Below are 22,759 nucleotides of genomic sequence, written 5' to 3'. Positions count from 1 at the left end.
ATAACCAAACGTGGTAGGCCTAGTTTTAGTTATCCATGTTAGTAGCATAAACTGCTTCATATTACTACAGTAGGTAGGCTATACATAAACCGCATATAGGCTTAGCTGTAATATCAAATGGCTTATGCTACAAGCAGCAGTAGCAATAATATGCATGGTTAATAAAACAATAATCCTCAAAAGTGTAAAAAGACTAGTTTGCAACTACATTACAATTTAATATCACCCATTCAAACTTTCACATGACATAGAAAGAAATATTTAGCATTATAGATTGCCTACAACCATTTACTTACCCTGCCTTACAAGAGCACTTTGCTTTCTGTATTACTGGAGTCGATTGCTTCATCTGAAGTGTGAGTTCATGCGGTTTATCAGTTTTTCTCTGACTTGTATATTTAAAAGTCAGAGTTCATGCGGTTTATCAGTTTTTCTCTGACTTGTCCAACAATTTGCCTTGCAGATAAAATTTGAGAATCTCCACGTTTAGTAAAAATTTCACGCAAATAATCTTCAATGAAAAACTGATAACTTCCTTTGAGAGGTCTTGCAGATGGTCCAATCCAGGCTGATATTGATCTTATATCAAACGATGGTAAATATTGTAAAGATAATGAGCAGTTATTCACTTCCATCGTAGATATTTAGCATCGAAACAACTAATTTGACTGGTTTCGCAATACAGTACCTGGTTTCCATGCAACGCTTTCAACCTCTCAGCGCGCATTGAAGCGTAACGTGGAATCCCTCTATTACGATTTTTTAGACAGTGTTTGTTTATATTAGCTGACAATGTTTATGCCAAATGCCAATGCCAAAGATTCGAGTGGAAACACTGTAGAAGATAAAGATTTGGAATTGTTCTTACTTCTTGTAGTAATGTAGTTGTAGATTGTGTAGAATGTGTTGTTGCAATGTTGTAACGTTATTGACGTTGTTAACGTTATTATGTTTTATTAGCAACGTTATTAAACAATTTGGCTCTTTTTCTCAAAAGCTATCTGACAACCCTGATTAACTAGAGAGAGAATTGAATTGAATTTTGTCTGCTGCGAAAAATAGTATAATATACGGTACAAATACTGTAGTACAAATATAAACCGGTACAAATATATTTAACAACAGACAGGAAGCAGCGAAAGACTAGCCTATGTTAGTCATCGAGTCAGCTGCTTCTCGTGTTTTTAATGTGACAAATGTAAAGCATCGGCATTACGTTGCAAACAAGATAAGAATAAGTTCTGCAAAAATGTACCGATAAACAATAAAGTGGATTCCTGTGGTTTCATTGTAACATCAAAAAATATCATGCCCTACAAAAGTAAAGCAGCGTCTGAATGCTAGTAACTGCCATTAACTATTTTGTGCAGTACGTGTTGTAAAAGAATGTCTTTACCTATTGAGTGAATTTCAATTTTAAATTGATCTTCATCGTTTTGTTCTTCAAGATCACACACTAAAAAATTACCTTAAATCAAGATCATCAACATAAAAGTGATTTTCAAGATTGTGATTTCTGAGTGTAGCCTACTGTATTATTGATTGTTCTAATGAGCGCTGAATAAAATGTAATATTTTTTTTTGATTTTACCATTTCATTGTCACGCGTAGCCAATGTGTAGGGCTGTAGGGTGTAGGCGTAAGGCATATATATCTGAAGTTATGAAGTGGCAATGTATTTGCCTGGTGATGAGCGTTGGACTGCTATTAATCAACATAGCACTTGTCAAAGGTAAAATATCAACAGTTTTTTTATTGATTAATTCCACTTGTTAACACAGATTCGGTTGAATTGAATTTGACAATTGACTTTAAAAGCTAATTTGAAAACAGTGATCTAGAATCTAAAATCAGGTTTCTAAACTACAACTTATATTTTCTGTAAATATGTTAATTTTGAATTTTTTGCGTCAATTTTTTGAAGTCTGTTTTAGAAAGTTGTGTGGAAAAAACAACATTTTGTATGTTCCCTGTATTATAGTACTCCTGCTTTTGCCCTTTTTATTGGCAAAAACATTCTTGTCAGTATTTTTGCCCATACCGGTACAAACACTATGCAAATATTTTAAGATGCACTTCTATAAAACAGGCCTCGAAATTCGTTTTTGTTGATGGCGGACAAACGTGTCCGGTCTGAGCAGCTATCTCGGCGGACAAATTAAGTCTCACGGCGGACGCACCAGTTTTAGCGTCGATCGTCATGCTTAATCACTTTATCTTGATAATTCTTTGCCATTTGAGAACTATAGCTATGGTTTTGAAGGCTTTTAAAAATTTCAGCAAAGTCACTCTGAAAGGCTTTCATCAGACGAACTGCGTGCGCTTGAAGAGTCAAAGCGCCGTGTAACTACTCAATACGTTGCATAACTGATTAACTTCTACCGAACGAGGTCGTGTGGCTTCTTGCGTCACAATGCTCTGGGCACGAGTCGGAAAGCTTCTATACTAACGCTACTATTTTCTGCTGTGCAAAGTTTCACAGGCTCTTTTCTTTAAGTTTATTTTTGCGTGTCATGTGAGCGAAAGTGAATTTTCCCTGGGTCTTTTCTTTCTTACTGTAATACCAAAACTTAACAAGTTTTGCTGCATCTTGCTGTAATAGCCTACTCGTATAATCTAATTTTGTAACCAACCTTGCCTTATCAATATTACTCGGAGATCAAAGTCAGACATTGTGACGTAAAACTTGAACTAAGTTGCGCTGATTCGTGTAGAAGCGCCCTTACTCCCATCGATTCTTAGCGAAGAATTCACATTTGTTACGCTGATTCAATGTCATCAATCGTTGAAGCAACGTAAATATCGAAAGTTTTCCTTCTTGAATGGAAGCTAAGGGATACAGTATTCACATTTTCTAGATGCGTGCTAGAATGCGCAGGAAATTATATTCTCGGAACAATTGTTCGTGCTATGCAATGACGATTTGTATCGCTAGATCTTGTGTTATTTCTCGGCGGACAAATATGACCGATCTAGATGTTACTTGCCGCGGACATTACATGCTGTGACGGCGGACATGTCCGCGGTGTCCGCCGTGAATTTCGAGGCCTGATAAACAAAATGTTTGCATTTTTTACTTGAAAAAAAAACAATATATCACATCTACTGTATATATATGGCTGTATATATATATATATGGCTCAAAGTGAAACACACCTAGGTTATAGTCCCACACAAGTGCCATAGTTATTAGTAACAAGATTTTGCAATGAAGTAGTCACTCTTATACTATATATATTAGGGTGGCTCTTATTTGGCAAAAAATGAAAAAAATATGAATTTTGTGTGGGACACCCTTTTAAAAGGTGAGGTTGTCAGAAAAAATAACTCCTGCAAAAAATTTTTGAATTTGAAATTGATTTAGAGGTGGCCCTCCCCCCCTAAAGTTTTGCGCCCTCCTCCAAAATACCAATTCTGCATATCTCAAAAACTGCTTGAGCTAGAGATACGGTTTTTGTGTCAAAAGATGCAGAAAGCATGATTTCCTATCTGCTTTCTGAACGGGTCTGCTACTATTCGGTGAGTCCGATTCGGTGAGTCCGATTCGGTGAGTCTGATTCGGTGAGTTCCTAACTTCTAACCCCTAACCTTAACTCCTAACCCCTAACCCTAAAACGGCAATGATAATTAGGCTACGGTACCCGACAATTTAAAAAAAAAATTGAAAAAATCCCCGTTAAGGAATCGGACTCACCGAATCGGACTAACCGAATCGGACTCACCGAATCGGACTCACCGAAACGGGCCATTCCGTTTCTGAACAGTGATTGCGTCTATCTTGAGTAGAAAAGCAGTTATTTAGAAAAAACCTGTTTTCGGTATTCTAGCACAAAACAGTGCTAAACAAGTATTGTGGCCCAAGCTATTCAATAAACAAAGTTCATAAACTAACCTGTAAAACTGGTAAAGCAATAAACGAAATAAGTATTCCTAAACTTTTATGCATTCATGCATAGCTAAAATGCCCGTTTTTTATCATATTCCTTGGAGAAACTCCTGAGCGTGGAATCCGCTTTCAAGCTTCAGGTGCTATGCATCGCACTTGTTGGATGGCGAAGGCGATTTATGCAAAAAGCTTGGTCTGCATTTATGGTATCTGTCCGAAGAAATGGTTGGTTTAGCCTTGTTTGACTCTCGATTGTCTGTGGAAAGTAAAAAGCTAATGGTGGCAACCATGTTAGATGAAACAGGAGAACGTCCACCAAGGAGACCAAGCATCAAAGTAGATGCGTTTCTTAGCAATAAGGGTCTAGATCAGTATTGCACCTCTAATTCAAAATGGCTTCTTCAGCTGTTGGTGTTGGGTGAAAATGAAGCAATAATTATACTTTCAAAGGATCCTGCTCATTGGACTGAAGATGGTGCATTTATTCAAGCTTTACACATGGCGAAGGGACTTTCAGTAGTCAATGACAGAGCAGAGAGAGGAGTTGCTCTAAGTCTAATCCAGGATTTTAACAAAATCTTAACTGAAGATGAGTACCAACTTCAGTTTCTTTTGCAAGTTGTTACTGAACACAGGAAACTGTTTCCAAATTCCAACAAGAACAATATTGTCTATTCTTCTTCGTTTAAACTTTAAACCTTTTTTGTTACTCCAGGGGTCAAGGGCTCTGTCTTTTACCACTCTTGGGCAGTGGCGATGCTGTTTAGATGCTTGAGCAGGTGTTGAGCAGCAATCCTTTGATTCGTCCATTGATCCATTGATTCGTCATCCAGTTCAAGCAGACCACGCACACCATTTGGTGCAGTTACAGATGGTGTGGTCTGTGGTTTGTTCCTCTTTGCCACACTCACAGATTGCGGATGGAGCCATCCCCCATTTGTGCATGTTGAAGCGGAATAGTCTGACTCCAGTAGGCTAGCCCAGTACGCAGGCGGTTGAGCCGCACCCAGGCCTTCCTTGGCAAATTATCCATTCCGGTTGGATGGGGGCTGGTGTCGGAGATACAACTTTAGAGTCTTGAGGAGTTCTTCTTTCACTCTGAGCTCCATTTGCTGTCCTCCCAGGTAGCCGCGCTGATGGATTGGTCTTCAGCGGTTTTCATCAGGAGTTGTGCGTCACATACAAATGGGTGTCTCGATTTCAGTTGCCGAGGATGCTCGATTGCTCGCTCACAGATTCGTAGAGATTTGAGTGGAGCAAGTGGTTGGGGTTCGTAGTGCGGCGAGAAAGAGACAGGATGGCTTCTTCGCGACGAAACTCAGCTGGTTGGTTGCCTGCAAGGACAGGGAAATTGTCCGATGGTGTAGGTCGCAGACATCCTGTCACGATACGCAAGGCAATATGTAAAATATTGTCAATAATATCGCTTCTTCCAGTATGATACTGACCAGAATTACATTTTGAAATGAATATCGTTACCAGTGTTCCCTCTAAGGTGCAAAAATTAAGACAAAAAAAAAGAAATTTTGTAGACGGTTGCGTGGTCACAAAAAATAAAAAGGTTGTAAAATCAAGATTTGGTCAAATGCGTTTTTTCTAAATAACTGCTTTTCTACTCAAGATAGATGCATTCAATGTTCAGAAAGCAGATAGAAAACCATGTTTTCTGCATCTTTTAACACAATAACTGTATCTCTAGCTCAAGTGGTTTTCGAGTTACGCAGATTTGGTATTTCGAGGGAGGGCACAGAACTTTAGGGGGGGAGGGCCACCTCTAAATCAACTTCAAATTAAAAAAAAATTTGCAAGAGTTATTTTTTCTGACAACCTCACCATTTGAAAGGGTGTCCCAAGCAAAATTCAAAAACTCAATTTTAAGAGCCACCCTAATATATATATGGCTATCTATATAGCCAAACTCTTATATTCTAAGACAATATTTTTGCCAAAATCTTTTGGTTGTTTTTTTGCTGGCAAGGCTAAGTTAGAGTCACTGGCTGCCAATTTTGGCAGTTTCTAAATTAACAGAAAACGTTTCTGAAATGTACTTACCACTTTTATTCTTTCCAGCAATCACATGCCATTGTAATGAAAAAGAAGACGCAAAATCTCTATGCAATTATAATAAAACATGCTTCGAGAAGATTGGAGCTTGTTTTACTGTCAGAGAAGTAAAGGAAACTCAGGTTAATGCAACTCATTATTGTTTTTTTTTGTTTTTGTTTTTTATCACTAGCCTACCCAGTACAGTATTACTCTTAAAGTAGCCTACCAGAACTACTTTTTAGCTATATTAAAAGCAAGATTTCTCATGTTTACTTTTTAGTTGTATCAACTTTGTCAGATAATTAGTTCAACTTACCACTAGTTTATTTTAGGTACGGTAGTTTTTTTGATCTTTGAATCCATGTTTCATATATTATATACAACTTGTGTGTATTGTGCCCATTATTTTACCTTTTGTCATTCATTAATCTATTGCAATAATTTTTCCTGAATGACTCTTTGATTTTAGTCAAATCAAAGTTATCGAGTCATCATCATTCAGTCAATGGTTGGAAGATAGATTTATTATTGCAGTAATTCTCCTTTATTTAAATTTGTGATGAGTAATTAATAGTTGTTGATTTGGTGTATTTTAGTTCCGGTATAAATGAATGGAATGATGTTTCAGTGCTTATTGTACGTTGCCCAGTGCCAACATTGGTTTTTGCTTTAGACTCGTGTAGTGACTGGATGTCTCAAGACTGAACATTTATATCCACGCCAATTCAAATGTCAACATAACTATTATTCAGACGCTGAAATATCATGTTGTGTTACTGACATGTGCAATTTTGACTTGTTGATGGATCTACCTCACAACAAGAGTAAGTTCCATTTCAGTTTCCTGATATTTCTAACTGCAAATAAAACTGAAACAGGGTCCACAACATTCAAGCGTAGTCATGCATAGTGAGGATGTTTATTGTCTACCTGTTTATGCATAGATTGGTATCGTGGACTGAATTAGTCTGGATTCTAACCAGAAACATGCATCAAGGCAAAAGTATCAATGTCATTTATAACTGACCCTTTTAAAGTGTACTCTACACCAACAAAGCACCGTAAACTCTTTATTTGCTTGTTTGAGACCCTACTGCACTACAATGCCTTAATTCATGACAAATAAAGAGTTGATTTATGTTATTTCAATTTATAAATGCTACTGGTTTATCTTAAACATGCAACAGCTTTTCATTTATCTTTGTTTATCATCTTATTTAGACATCACTTGTCACTGCAGCGACAGTGAAAGGCCAAGTCATTTGTGTGATCACAATGAGACATGTACGGAGAAAGGTGGCTTGTGTTACGTTCACCAAAAGGTCTTAGGAGACAGGGTATGAAACCACAAATTGTTTACGTTGGGGTAGGGCATATTTTTTTACTCAAGTTACAATCAAGTACAATGCACAAGTAATGCAATTATTTTATAAAAGTGCTGCTCCTCACAGATAATTGTAAATTAACACAAAACGTGACAATGTTTTGTTTTAAAATAGTAAATATTCTTCATGACAAGCTAAAAAAAAAACTTTTGAAAATCTTTTTAGAAAAAGTCTGTTACAGCCAAATTGTTTCTTTTGAAGCGTGGTGTTTTATGTTCAACCTTTTGCATTCTGGTTACAAAAATAAACTTTCATAGTTAGGTGTGTGTTAAATAAACCAGTTCATAGTGTCTTCATAACAAGAAAATTTGAAGAAAGTAATTCATCTGAAGTGATCTTAGAATTAGATTTGCATAAACCAACACTTGTCCCCTAGATTGTGATGGATGAGTGAAAACTGAATACCGTATGTGCCTTGTTAGACCCCACCCTACCTCAATATTCTGGAAATGAGACATAAAACAGGAAGAAGAAGTATAACATCAGTGGAACGTATAAAAAAGTTTGGCTAATTGACTACCGTATACGATTGTCCAGTTTCGTTTGTATTTGGTGATAGATTTATAAGTATCATAATTTTAAACCATGATTTTTATTTTTTATCAATATGTGTTTATACCCTAACTAGGGGTATAAACTAGGGTAACTAATTTAAATGATATTTTTGACTAGTCAAAAATATGCTGTTAATGCGAAATACCATTACTTCATTGTTGAGATTGCAGTGCTGCCATTCATATTATTTTTATTTCATTGCAGACCCACATTGTTTATGGTTGTAGGAAAAAATCACAATTACAACCACCTGAGAACCCATCTTTTTGCCAGCCTGCTATAAATCCCTATAGCCAGATACACTGTTGCGGAACTAGCATGTGCAATCTTAACTTGACTCCACCAACGTTGACTCCATATGAAACTACACCCGTAGCAAGTAAGCTTTGTGAAGGTGTTTGAGTTTTAAAGTCAATATCATCAGTTATGCTTTGTCAAATTGGATATTCTCAACCTTTTTGCTCCTGTTTACCTTTGTCAGACGTTTTGAAGAAAAGATGATTCATTTTCACAATATACTTATTTTCGGATCAAAACATGTGCTTTTATTCGTATATACATACTATTTGTTTTAAACACTTTTAACACCTTAAAACTGTCTTAAATATATTCCTAAACTAGATTTCTTTTTGAAACCTCGATTACTATATACACTGCACTTTTGATGCAAGTGCACTAAATGTTGCATGTCTGGTATACATTTTTCCGTATTTCTTCCAGCTTCCGGCAACGAATTGTCTGCAACAAAATTAGGCATTCTACTGGGAGGTAAGTTGGTCAACAAGAGGACTCTATATTTTTGTGTCTAGAGTTACCACTACAATGTATAAAACCTAATTAAATTGTTTTGACAAATAAATCTTTGAAAAGTTTATAGTTTTTTTTTTAAGGAAATGTATCATTCATTACCCCAAGTAGATTTATTTTCAGTAGAAAGGAAACCTTTAAAAAAAGTCACAAAAACAGGATTGACATTTTTTTGGTTGTGGTGTACTAAGTACTGTGGACTTACTGGTGCGCTGTATTACGTACTACTAGGCTGTTCTGGTGTGAAGCTCTCTGTATTATAATATATTATAATGCATCTAATAATTATTTAGCTTTGGTAAAGAGTTTACTTTGTTCTCACAAAGGCATCCAAGGGTTAGTGACATCAATGGCTTTAACACACTTTGCTCACGCGAAAGAAATAAGCAGAACAGTTGAAAAAAAATGTTTTAACTTTTTTTTTAACACATTGTTGTGTTCTCATCCGCAATATTTTAACAACAATTGCATTCGCAATAAAAATATAGGAACAACGTTCAAATCATCTCTAGAGGCAGATCTGAATGTCAAACCATAATCATGCAAGTTCTGAACATCAAGGATTTGTATAATATATATATCAAACGTAACAATTTATCTTTGAACAGCCAATCGTTAGCTTTTGCATCACTTGTTGAGTTTCTGCTGTTTGGTTCAGAACGATCGTTGTAGTTAATGTAGTAGGCTACAGTTAAAATAACAAAATTTAATTTCTAATTATCATTTTCGTTTTTTTTTATTATATATGTAATTGTTATTAGGGAATTTCTGATGAGGACATGACGATGTGTTGAAAACTTTGCAAGTGGTTTACTCGTCACAGAATTTGATTTAGGAAGAAAATTAAGCTTACCGGTAACCTTATGATCTTTATAAATTGAAATGATATTTTGTATAGTGAAGTGCAATAATTTTTGCTTTAGGAATAGCAGTGTTGCTCCTGTTTGGCGTTACCTTTGCCATAATCGTGTACAAGCAAGTGAAGACAAGAAAGTTGCGACTCAATAATGGACCAGACGCTGGAGCTCCTGCCACTGTGGAAATGCTAGGTAGGGAGTGTTGACTCAAATATATTTCATTGCTGAAAGGAAGGTTGTTGACGCTTGACTATATTATATACATCCTTATGTAGGCTACTCAGTACGTTGGTTTAGTATGAGAGCGATCATCATTTTACGTTGATCCTTTTTTAAGTTTCCTATTTTTCTTATTAGCGTTTAGAAACCCAATGCTACCATGAGAACATAACTTGTGAATCCGAGCAAAGCTCACAAAGCAGAAACTATGCTGATGTTCAGCAAACCTTTTGAAAACAGGGATGATCGGTTTAAATCGGGCAGTTTTGACCACCTATTGCTGGTCAAAACCCCTTTAGTGTATGAATCAAGTTGCTTTTCAATTGAATTAGAAATATTACCCCCCATGTTTAGTAATGATGTTAAACTATATTTTGTTTTGATCAACAATAACCTAAATGCTGGATTTGGAACAAAAAACATTCAATTTCTCTGTTTATTTTTGATATTTCAATCAGTTGGTTATTTTAATTATTGAGAAAATTCAAATTCTAAAAATAAGTTTCTGATTAACCAAAAAATGCTTGGTAGATCGATGAACAATTTGCACAGCCAACTGAAGTACAAGAATTTATTCCAACAAATTTTTTTTTTATGAAAAACATTTGCCATCAAATTTTATCCAGTTAAAATAAAACAATGCGAATGCATATTCTAAGATCTTAAAAATTAAAGACAGGATAGTTTATGATTCGTTCTTTGAAGCAAAGTACACATCAAGCCAAGAAAGGATTGTGGGAAAAGGAACAAATTGTGATGCCTTATGCCCATCTACTTTATGTAGAACTGACAGGTCGGCATTGGCGGCCGTTAATGAAACTTCAGGCGGTCATGGCCGCCAGCTATATCAAAATGGTCACAACTCACAACTGCTTAATATTTCCTAAATAGCCCATAGCCCAGGTAGCCGACCATTCACTACATAAAAATATTTTTCTGGGTTTTGACCGGTTAAAACCAGGTTTAAACCGCTTAGTGGTCAAAACCAGTTTTGACCACTTAAAGATCAACCCTGTTTGAAAAGTATTATATGCAGCCTACCACACTGTTCTATTATTTTATTACGGTTTCAATGCCTTCACGCTTTCGACCATATCCCGATCCATTCAACTTCAACTTGTCACTATTGAGGAAGCTGCTGTTTGTTTATTGGGTAATTTGGGTTCATTCACAGGACAAATGTTGAGGGCGTCTTGAGTCGCAGAAGGGGCAGGCTTGTCCTCCGAACCGAGAACAGAGTGCTCAGCGGTTGCGAACTACGTCGAGGAAGTACAGTACCTAAACCTACTCCTCTGCTGAGTGCCAAGCAGGAATGAATTTTAGCACCATTTTAAAAGGTGTTTGTTTGGTGTAACCCAATGGGAAATGAAACCCACATCTACCGATGCAGAGGCGGGCACTCAAACCACTAGCTTGGCTAGACTATGCTATTGAGTTAAGAGAGTTGCTGTGTGGATGGCTTTGTGTTGCTGAAAGTTTTAGATAATTGCAAAAAAGCAATAGTGTTTCTTATTTTAGTATCGTGTTACCAAGATAAATGGATACATTGATTACAAATCATTCAATTAAAAACCGAAACGAAAAACAATTTGTGCTCACGTAAACTGCTTTATATCAGACCTGGAAGAGAATGGTCAGTGGTCCACCAGCGGTTCTGGTGCGGGGTTGCCTCTGCTTGTGCACAGAACTATTGCCAGGCAAATCCAACTGCAAGATGTGATTGGCCAAGGAAGGTAGGTTTTGTTAGAACAACATCTTTATCTTTCATCTTCATATTGAACCTTTTTGTGACAAGCAAACGTGCATTGTTGGGTACACAACACCCGTACATGGTTTCATCAGTGACCATGACCATTAGGGTGTTTCATTTGCTCCCTTTATTTGAATTTTGATCTGTCCCTAAGTTAATTCTGTTCCATTTGGAAAAAAAATAACCTGGAAATAATTTTTAATTTCATGGCCCCCCGTTTACCCCCCCCACCGCAACTCCGAAATTTCTGCCTATTCCAATCGCCATAACTCAAAAACCACTTTAGATAGACATGGGTTGTTGGGTATCAAAGTTATTGCCATACCCCACTTTGATTCAAAAATGCTGTCAAAATAACAATCTGAGCAAAAAAAATTTTTTTTTTCATTGTTGCACAACATAAGAAAAGCAGTTGGCATGAATATTGAATGGCCAAACATACGATGTGAACAACCAAACATAAGTGGCAACTGACACAACACCAAAATTAATCACATGACACAATATTATCAAAAACCATCTATGAAGTAATAGGACATCACAATAAGTAATAGCACAGCAGGGGCTCACACAACCTCCATTAAGCAGGCAGCAACATGGTGTGTTGTGCTTAGCGTATTGTTCTTCGCACCAAAGAGTGTTTACTGTTTACATTAATTTCAGCTACTGAAACCACTGTGTTGCTGTTTTCTTGTGCAAGAAAGGTCAAAATGATTGCCTCCATACAGTAATGGGTGGTTAAAATAAATTCCAGTCATACTAATGTAAGTCACTGGAAACAGTGTATTGCGGGCAACTCCAAAGCGAGTGCTGCAAAAATTGCCTACTATGTGCTGTGCTTCAATGATGTTTTTCCGTCCTGGAGGATAAAAATTCAATGACGACAATACAAGTGGGACATGAATCATGAATAGTAACACAGCAACAGCTAATGCTCATTAAGTAGGACATGGATAGGATACTAAGGCCCGTATTCTAAGATCCAACTTGAGTTCAAGCTGGAACACAAGTTGGACTTGGATTATGGTATACCATATGCATGGACCAAGCCAAACTTGAGCTTCAGCTTGAACTCAAGTTGGATCTTAGAATACGGGCTTAAATTATCTATAATCCTGCAAATAGTTGCATTTTTTCAAAAACTGCAAGTACGATTAGTATCCAAGCCAGTTGGTTGACATATTATCATGATTGATGATGCATGCATATAATCGTCAAAGAGGCAGTTGGGCATCATCAACAGTGGGTGCCTCTTTTGTAAAGGAATGGTTGACACTTTCTGTGTTTTTCTGCCACTTGCAGGGTGTCTTGGCAATGGTCTTCGCTGTGAGAAGATCCCAAGAAGTTTGAGCTTAATTTTACATACCTTTCAGCACAGTCATTAATTACATTGATTCCTAGGACATTTACCAGGTTTTCATTTAAGATGCTGTTATCATGCCATTCATTAACAGGCAGGTGCAAAAATTTATGGTTCAGGTTTAACAAGTTCATAAAATAGCATGAATCTTGTCCAACTAAATCACCAAGCCTTGTTGAATGTTGATGGCCCAAAGTGTTGTAGAAATTTTGTTTTTCAAACCCAGATCCATGTCGCTGTTTTGGGATGGCTGAGTGTGTATCAATGCATTGTAGCATTCGATCAGCAATAAACCAAGTTTCTTCAACAGGGGTGTGTTCTCTGAATAGAGAAAGAGAAATCATTTCCTCTGTCAAGTACCAAAGGTGTCTCTTTAATGCCTTCAGAGCAATACAGTTATTGATGTTGCTGTAAGTGAACAGCATCTTGTAAAACTTTAGATCATTCCATGGAGCATCAGTGGGCGATGAACATGTCAACCACCACTGAGAATACACATGACATGAGTGACAAAGTTGACAAAGCCTCTTATCTTTGAGGTTTGTTGAGTGGTAGTAACAGTGCCAAGTGGAAGCTCTCCAATGTACTTTCCCAGAAGATATATCTTAATGGAGTAAATCAGCTTTGCCGTCCATCTGGCTTTATGCAAAGCTCCTGGGTTTTTGAAAGTTATTGGATTTTGCAGTGAATTTTCCAGGAAAATACGACAGAGTTCAATGAACTCTAATTAATCACCCCTCTGGAAACTATGCTGAGCAATACAGCGTAACATCAGGAGACTTGGTAATTTCAAATTTTAAATCATTAAAAATTCAAGACAGAGTGACTTCCCCTATACTATGGTGTCTACAGGCAGACTACAAGGGACGCTGCAGACTATCTTGATACATGCTGCTGAATACATCAGAAAGTTGGACTTGGGTTATGGTATACCAAATACATGGACCAAGCCAAACTTGAGTTTCAGTTTGAACTCAAGTTGGATCTTAGAATACAGGCCTTAGTATCTTATCCATGTCCTACTTAATCAGCATTAGCTGTTGCTGTGTTACTATTCATGATTCGTGTCCCACTTGTATTGTCGTCATTGAATTTTTATCCTCCAGGACGGAAAAAACATCATTGGAGCACAGCACATAGTAGGCAATTTTTGCAGCACTCGCTTTGGAGTTGCCTGCAATACACTGTTTCCAGTGACTTACATTAGTATGACTGGAATTTATTTTAACCACCCATTACTGTATGGAGGCAATCATTTTGACCTTTCTTGCACAAGAAAACAGCAACACAGTGGTTTCAGTAGCTGAAATTAATGTAAACAGTAAACACTCTTTGGTGCGAAGAACAATGCGCTAAGCACAACACACCATGTTGCTGCCTGCTTAATGGAGGTTGTGTGAGCCCCTGCTGTGCTATTACTTATTGTGATGTCCTATTACTTCATAGATGGTTTTTGATAATATTGTGTCATGTGATTAATTTTGGTGTTGTGTCAGTTGCCACTTATGCTTGGTTGTTCACATCGTATGTTTGGCTATTCAATATTCATGCCAACTGCTTTTCTTATGTTGTGCAAAAATAATTTTTTTTTTGCTCAGATTGTTATTTTGACAGCATTTTTGAATTAAAGTGGGGTATGGCAATAACTTTGATACCCAACAACCCATGTTTATCTAAAGTGGTTTTTGAGTTATGGCGATTGGAGTAGGCAGAAATTTCGGAGTTGCGGTGGGGGGGGGGTAAACGGGGGGCCATGAAATTAAAATTTATTTCCAGGTTATTTTTTTCCCAAATGGAACAGAATTAACTTAGGGACAGATCAAAATTCAAATAAAGGGAGCAAATGAAACACCCTAATGACCATACTAGGTGGCCATGCAGTGACTCAACAAAGGAATATTGCTTTATATCAACTATTTAGACTCCCCACAAAAAATGCTAATTACGGCATACCTCCAGTTTAACTGATAGTAGAAAATCTCACAATACCTGTCCTGTATTGATCAATGATCATATCAGTTAGGAGGGAATGTTCAAATCTCGGTTGCTTTCTTTCGCCGCAGATTCGGCGAAGTATACAGAGGCAAGTGGAGAGGAGAAGATGTTGCTGTGAAGAAGTTTGTCACCAGAGAAGAACAATCATGGTTCAGAGAAGCAGAAATATATCAAACCATGATGCTGCGACATGACAATATACTCGGCTTCATAGCCGCTGATAATAAAGGTCGGTAGGCTTTCAATTTTGTTGTTAAGCTTGTTATTCTTAGATTCAACGAACCGTGTCTGGAAATTAAAAATGAGAGCTGTAGCCAATTTTCCTTTGCGGGAAGCAAACCAGTAACTTTATGTCAACGAACGATTTGATTCTGGAAATATAAATCAATTGCAACAAAAGAAGTTTATCACTTGGTTTGGTTGGCCTTCGAACTTGACGTCAATTCAACCATGAAACATTTGCTTACAGTAGGCTAGGCTAGACTGATGTGCAGGGCTATTCAATCTGGTTAAGCGTCTGCACCAGTATAGATTTAGGTGCAATGGTCGTGCTACTCAGTTAATTTTTTTGAATTTGAACTGCTGATGAATTACTGCATACTGTAGCAGCAACTATATACATTACAGGTAAGTGTTGCCGAAACACAGCTGTTTGTTTGGTGTTTACCGTTTTGTTTTTCCACACCCTACTGTTTGTGTGCATAGCAATGTCATAGCTTGTTGATTGTTAGCGCTGTCTAGTAGTAGGCATCTTTTCAGATGATGGTAGCACTCTGGGTACGGCAGCTTTTCATGTGGCTCTGAAGTCCAATTAGCGCTGTCTACGTCGAATGAATTGTCCCTCGTTATAATTTCAATTGTTCGTTTGTGATTGAACACGAAGGTTTCATTCACAGACGTCGGCACCTGGACAGAGCTGTGGCTCATATCGGAATATCACGAGAATGGCTCGCTCTTCGATTATCTTGGCGAAACAAAAGTTGATATTGCGTCCATGTTGAAACTATCAGCTTCCATAGCGAACGGGTTGGCCCACCTACACATGGAGATCGTTGGAACGCAAGGTTTGTTCATGTCGACCTGATGCGTTGAGCAAGTTAATTGGGGTATTATGACGTTAGTAGTGTTTTCAATTGTGGAAAGCTCTTGCAGCCGCGTTGATGCACTAAGTCCTGTAGATTGTCAAAGTTGATTTATTGCATTGTTTCTCAGTTGATGGTGTATGTCTTCTCACTGTCTAAATCTACCACTCACCACCAACGACATGGACATAAAGATTTGTTTCATTGCTTCCTCCTACCAGTAATTGCTTGCGGCTATATTGATTTATGGTAAACAATAAAACATGCTTCGTAACTTAACACGTTGATGTTGAAACGACGTAAAAGTGAAAACTTTTGATGGCTGGACCAAGCTTCCAGTTAATCAGACATCATTGCAAATTTAAGTCGGAAATGTTGCTTATTTAACAAAAGATATAAATTAAACTCGTATTTCTTTTTTCGATGACTCAGACCTCTGTAATTGACCGTTAGCCATGTTGTCCATCAGGTAAACCTCCGATAGCTCATCGGGACTTGAAGTCGAAGAATATTCTTGTGAAGAAGAATGGCGAGTGTGCCATCGCCGACCTGGGACTCGCCGTGCGTCACGATTCGACGACTGACACAATCGACATTCCGCTCAACAACAGAGTTGGCACTAAACGGTTAGTCTTTTTACTTTTGCATTTGCTTTCACTTTGGTTCTTTTTATTGCTCCACAGCAAGAAGTTTGATGGAACGCTGCACTGTTTTTTTTTGCGAGTTAATAATTTCTCTAGCAAAAGTCGCAATGTTCATATTGAATGATAAAGTGGAAGCAGAAACAATTAAGTTGAAATGTGTTTCATTGCTTCACTGACATTTTCCCTATTATGATAATACACATCCCCAGAGATAATAACGTACAGCATGAATTCAACAGGACAGACTGGTAAAGGCAATAGAAAGAGGTTAATTCAATAATCCAAACATACTTACTTAGCTTTGTGAACAAGAGGTGCATAGGTGGTTACTTTTACGTCGTACAGCATACAACTTTCGAATAATCACCTTCAAGCTGTAGCAGTTGAGAGTTTTTTTTTGTGTATTTAATACGTAGTGCTTTGTTTTACTTCCTCATTCATCAGACTAACTTTGCAAGTACTTCTGTATTGCAATAGACATAAAGAAACCCGATCGAACACAGAACAAAACTTTTGCAGTGTTCAATTCTTATTGGTGGCAGTTTCACCAGTTGGTGAAAATTTTGTTAAATTGTTAGATTTTGATGTGATTAGATCAAAAGTATTGATTTTATGAGATGAACTGCTTGCGTTGCCCAAAAACGAAGAAAATAGCAGGTGCCAACGGAGGTTTCGTCTTCCGCTGTGTTTTCAACATCAGACAGATTTAAGGAGAAAGCGTTTCCAGACGATGACGTCATGACGCTAGTCTTGCAAAGCGTCACTCAGCGTCTCGCTTGTTTCGTACATACAAAGTCGCCTGATGTTGTTTTCATGCAAGCACGGCATACTTTTTCGTCTACATAGTAGGAAAGGCGTTTTTACGTTCAATCGACACAACTAAACTATGAGTCAGCGTGGCCAATTTGGCTTTTTTGAAGCCAGATTTTGAGAATCTGGCTGTTTTTCAACTCCCTTGGCTTATTTTTTTTAAATAAAAAAAGCCAGAAAAATTAGGCTTTTTCTGGCTTTTTTTCATGTTTCATCGATTTTTTGTCAACTTAATAAAAAGCCAACATAATTTTGGCTTTTTTTTGGCTTAATTTTACCTTTCCCGTTTTTTTTAGAAAAAAATTCAGTCCGCGTCAATCGGAGCAGTGATTTCTAACTTATATTTGGTTGCAGTGTCCGACCGAATGCCGTTTTGAAGCCGAAACTAGAAAATTTTCTAGTTGTTTGTCTTTTCATTAACTATGTTTCTGCGTTGTCGCTGAAATCAAAGTTCGGTGGGACACTATTTGGTTGTGCACTTTTTATATGTGTATGTTTAATGAATACTAATTGGCTTTTTCTTGGTTGTTTCAGCTATTTTATACTGGCTTTTTCAGCTATTTTCTTCTGGCTTTTTTTAGGCTTTTTTTGTGACTAGGTCTGGCTTTTTTTGGTGAAGACAGGTTGGCAACCCTGCTATGAGTTACACTCATTCAGGTATTTCATTCGATTAAGTTGCCTAAGACCACATTGTTAGTGTCGCGTTTGTTAGATTTGGCGACCGCAGAACTTCGTATGGTGATTTAATGATTTCATCATTTTTGTATTGTCTAACGTTGAATAAACGTAGGAATGTTTGAATATTCGATATAACACAACAAATGATGAAATATATGGTAACATGGCTACCTGGACAAGTGGACATTCATCCTGATTTGTCAGGTTTGCAGATTTTGATAACCGTTGCTGCTTGTGTCTAACCGCAATTTTCTACGATTTTTTTACTGACTGGTAATAATGTAAAAGCTTTTTGTTGCTTTGAATATTCAGTAGAAAATGACAAATGTAACTTTAAAAACGTCTAATCAGGCTGTTATTGAGTGGTTTGACTGAAATTTTATGAATCTATTTGTCTTTATTTTTCAACGCCTGATGATGTTAAAACCCATTTTTGTCACCTGGGAAAGTCAGTGAAGACGTTAAAATATAATTTTTTGAAGACTTCATTCAGACAGTTACCAAAAATTTGCAAAATCTGTAAATTTCAACAGAATGTGACAAATCAGGCCTAATCTCTAGACAGTCTTAATTGTAACACATATTTTTACCCACGATTTTTGCTATTTAAAATGATCGTAAGAATTTGCAGACGTTGAATCTATGTATTAAAAGACAGATCTTGCCGCTGAGAAGTAACTAAATGATTTCCAACACGAAGAAAAACATAATTCCTGTTGTCAGATTATCATTTTTTTTTTCATGATAGTAAATTAGAATAAACAAACACGACTCATCAACAATTTTTAAATATAGTTTCGGGAAAGAATTTGTTTTTTGTACCACAGACAGGCAAGGCACAACAACTTGAATAAAGCTGTGAATCTCAGTAGGGAAATAATAAAATTTACAAAACATTCGGCCTGTTCTGAGTAGTGACGGAGCAACGTTCAGAATACTTGATTTATTATTTTTAGTTTTTATTTTACACGTGTATCATATGCCAACACTTTTTCTGAAGAACTCAATGGCTTATACGAGAAATGACCACACAGCTTTAAGGCAACATTTTGAAAATGTTCAACTTCTAACAGGTACATGGCCCCCGAAGTCCTGGACGATTCCCTCAACATCCTCCATTTTGATTCGTTTAAAAGAGCTGACATCTACTCCCTCGGCCTCGTCTACTGGGAGATTGCTCGCCGTTGTAATGTCGGTGGTAAGTACAACCTTGTTTTAATGTAGGATCGACGTTGTATTCCATACATTTTGTATGGTTTATGTTATTAGTTGACTCCATCATATTCATCATCCATGGATGGTTCTAGTCTCGACCTGAGCATGTGAACGGCGCATTTCACGGACAACCCCCCATTCAGCGCCGTTCAGTAGATAGAAGAAATTGCAAGCGCATTAGTGGTTGACTGAGAATTCGTACGTTGTTGGTCGGGTCTGTCGTCTTCTAGAATTATGCTTCAGACTGGACTTTCTCACCGCCAACCATTGTCTCCTAATTTCAAAGATCCTCAATATCACTGAAAATTTCCGATTCACTGAGCTGATACAATCATTGTTTAGCAATCGCTGCTTCTATGTTTAGATTTAGTTTGTTTTTGTGGCATAAATAGTAGCTGGAGACAGCAGAATAATGGTTTGCCACAGGGGAGTGTTTTAGGGGAGCAAGTCTTTTAGGCGCAGACAGTTAGGCGCCGGTCAAATAGGTGCGCACACTGTGGCGTCCGGATATTTAGGTGCGGAGCACTGTGGCGCCCGTTCGTTTAGGTGCTATTCCTAATAAAGTCGGCGTCCGGATATTTAGGTGCGGAGCACTGTGGCGCCCGTTCATTTAGGTGCTATTCCTAATAAAGTCTGCAGATTGTATCAGCTTGGCAGGTAGGGCAATGCTTTTCACACAAAATGTTATATTGAACAGAAAAACATGTTGTTTTGTTAATGCGCGACTACGCGTGCATTTATTTGTTGTTAGTGTTGGCTTGAGTCAGTGAAGCTGCTTTATCCGGCAATGCTTTTCACACAAAATGTTGTATAGAACAGAAAAATATAGCCTATTGTTTTTTAATGCGTGTGTTTGGCATTTATTTGTTGTTTGTCCAGCCGCAGAATATGCCTGCCCAGTTTGGGAACGCTCGGCACATGCCAAGAAAAATCGATTCTATATTGAACCAAAGCTGCCGTTTGATTGCAGGCTGTCTCAAACCAACCAACATCACGTCGTTACACATTCTGTCTGGAATTGCTCCTCCCAACATCAGAAGAAGCGTGACCAGCAGAAAAGAAAGATCTTCAGGAAAGAAGAAAGATGTTCAGGACATGGATTTAAGACACCCATTAAATGACCAAACTCCAGCACGCAGGCGATTGAAATCAAGAAACGTTCCCTTCCTTCAGTTGTCCCACTGAGTCAAGACGGTGTCGCCGCCAATGTGCGGATCCAACTGTGGAAGGAGGAGCTGGCAGCCGGGCTGACACCGGCTAATATTGAGCTTTTTCCCAACGGAAGGCCTTCCTCCCAGAAAGTGTGAACCTGGAAGTATTGGCGATGCCTCAACCGCTTAAGAACTGGTATTGGAAGATGAAAGACATTGATGCAACACTGGGGATATTCTTTGGGAAGCACAAGTTGTGGACAGGAGCACACGGTGCAACATCTCTTCGAATACCCGTCCTAAAAGCAAGATGCTCTGCACAGGATTTAGCCGAGCAACGATAAAGCAAGAGCTTGTGTGATGCTTTGGGCTACGGCCGTGTGACACACGATGAAGAAGACTGCTAGGATAAATCTTCCAATTTCGCGTGGAATCAATTTTCCTCCAGGGTTAAATAGATGTCTCCCGACTTAAGCTGGTGATGGAAAAACACCGCTTACTTCTAACTCAGGGTGTAGTAAATTAGCTTGGTGTAATTGCTAAAGGAAAGGTGACCGAGAGAAAAGAACTGGCCACCCTACTCTCCTTAGTGCCGAAGGCTTAGTACAATGAGAACCCTATCTCCGACACTTGTAATAAAGTATGGGACCAGGGACCACCTTTATCTTAAATAAATGTTGTGACGTTTCATGTGAATTTACCACTGACAAGTTAATCTACCAACAGGCCAAGACTTGGAGTATCGGCTTCCTTATTATGATTGCGTTCCTGATGACCCCTCAGTTGAAGAAATGAAAATTGTGGTTTGTGATGACAAACGTCGACCCTTGATGGAAGAAAAGTGGCTCAAATATGAAGTAAGTTTATAACTTCGAAGTATTCGTCGTGTGAAAGTTGGCCTGTTAATGTGAGTATACAACTCACAAATGCTCCCACGGTGGTGTCAATTCGTAGTTATCGACATACAACTTTCAGTTTGTTTACGTGACAGAGGTGCCGACCTGTTTGAAAGTTAATACTCTGATGGAATTTACTCATTATCACCTCATGGGTCATAATGTGGATTGCAATCCGTCATTCCAAGCGATGTTGCGTCACAACTGTAAGGTATCCTAGCCTGGTAGCTCCTTTAACCAGTTGATGTTGCAGAGCATGAACGGGATGTGGAAGCTGATGCAAGGATGCTGGTATGAGAACGGGAGCGCTCGCCTCACTGCTCTCAGAGTGAAAAAGTCCATCCTCAAACTCCAAGAAGAGGAAGGCATCAAAGCATGAACATGATCTTTGTTATGTTTTTACAAAAGTTGTTGGTGCTCTACATCAAAGTGAAACCATGTGTGCTAGCAGCTGGAACAAGATCCAGTGCAAACAATGTCGTAATCTCTATAATGTTATTAATTTGCTAATGTCTACTTGTTTGCGTTGCACATAGTCACGGTTTGTCTGATTTACAAACGCGCGCGGACTGATATGCAGAAAGCACTTTTGTGTAGCCTTAGTCACTTTATTAAGTACAGTTTACAACATCAATCAAGTCTTATTCAAATAGAATCCGAGCATGAAAAACAAAAGGAATGGCGGTTAGAAATACATAGCACACACCAGTTCTCTTAGTTAACCAAGTAAATGGATAAAAATTAGTAGTTACTTACAGTTTCACAATAACTGCAGAGCTGGGCTAACTGGTCAGGCGAATACTTAAGGTAAAGTAATAACTATCTAGTTATTACAGACGACACATGATAAACGACACTCTTACTTAACTATAACAAAATAATTGACCTTTTTACTCAACTATGATACATAAAAGTCAAAAACAGATAAAGTAAGCTTTGTCTAGCAACAAGCCATTCCTTGCCTCAGCTGAAAATGAACTTTGACCAGAGTTGCCAAAATAAAATCACACAATGACATAATAAAGCAAAAGGGACCATGATAGGTCACAATGACTTGGCTTGACTGAAAGCATAAGCAGCAGAACAATTGAATTTGTGACATCGCCCCCTGTCAAGAACAAAATTCTCAATTTCTGTCAACAACACTAACACAAATTCTATGAGCAAAGTACGAAATCGTACAGAGTACATTACACAATAAACCGTGCAATTAGTTAATTCTACTCATGCAGTCAGCACCAACATTATCGCTTTCGTCCTCTCACACATAATACTTCTTCAACAAATTTACATGGAACACTTTCAACTTTCCACCAAGATCAAATTTGTAGTCGTTTTGGCCAATTTGACTGATTACCTTGAATGGGCCTTTCCACTGCATCAGTAGCTTGTTGTTATCAGTAGGTAGTAAGATGAGAACAAG

General features: G+C 37.9%; 1 protein-coding gene across 1 annotated transcript; it reads left to right on the top strand.

Annotated features, from left to right (window-relative positions):
- Nucleotides 1-7,166: 7,166 nt before the first annotated feature.
- Nucleotides 7,167-22,231, top strand: LOC145769127 (TGF-beta receptor type-1-like). The gene is made up of 11 exons (XM_082580723.1): nt 7,167-7,269; nt 8,077-8,251; nt 8,593-8,640; nt 9,603-9,728; nt 11,374-11,488; nt 14,929-15,089; nt 15,757-15,924; nt 16,412-16,568; nt 19,148-19,272; nt 21,167-21,297; nt 21,590-22,231. The coding sequence occupies exons 2-11, from the start codon at nt 8,191-8,193 to the stop codon at nt 21,713-21,715; spliced, it is 1,218 nt and encodes a 405-aa protein (XP_082436849.1). The 5' UTR covers nt 7,167-7,269; nt 8,077-8,190; the 3' UTR covers nt 21,716-22,231.
- The last annotated feature ends 528 nt before the right edge of the window (nt 22,232-22,759 follow it).

This window comes from Aplidium turbinatum, chromosome 1 (assembly GCF_918807975.1).
Source record: "Aplidium turbinatum chromosome 1, kaAplTurb1.1, whole genome shotgun sequence".
NCBI lineage: Eukaryota > Metazoa > Chordata > Ascidiacea > Aplousobranchia > Polyclinidae > Aplidium > Aplidium turbinatum.
This window is presented reverse-complemented; position numbering and strand designations above follow the sequence as displayed.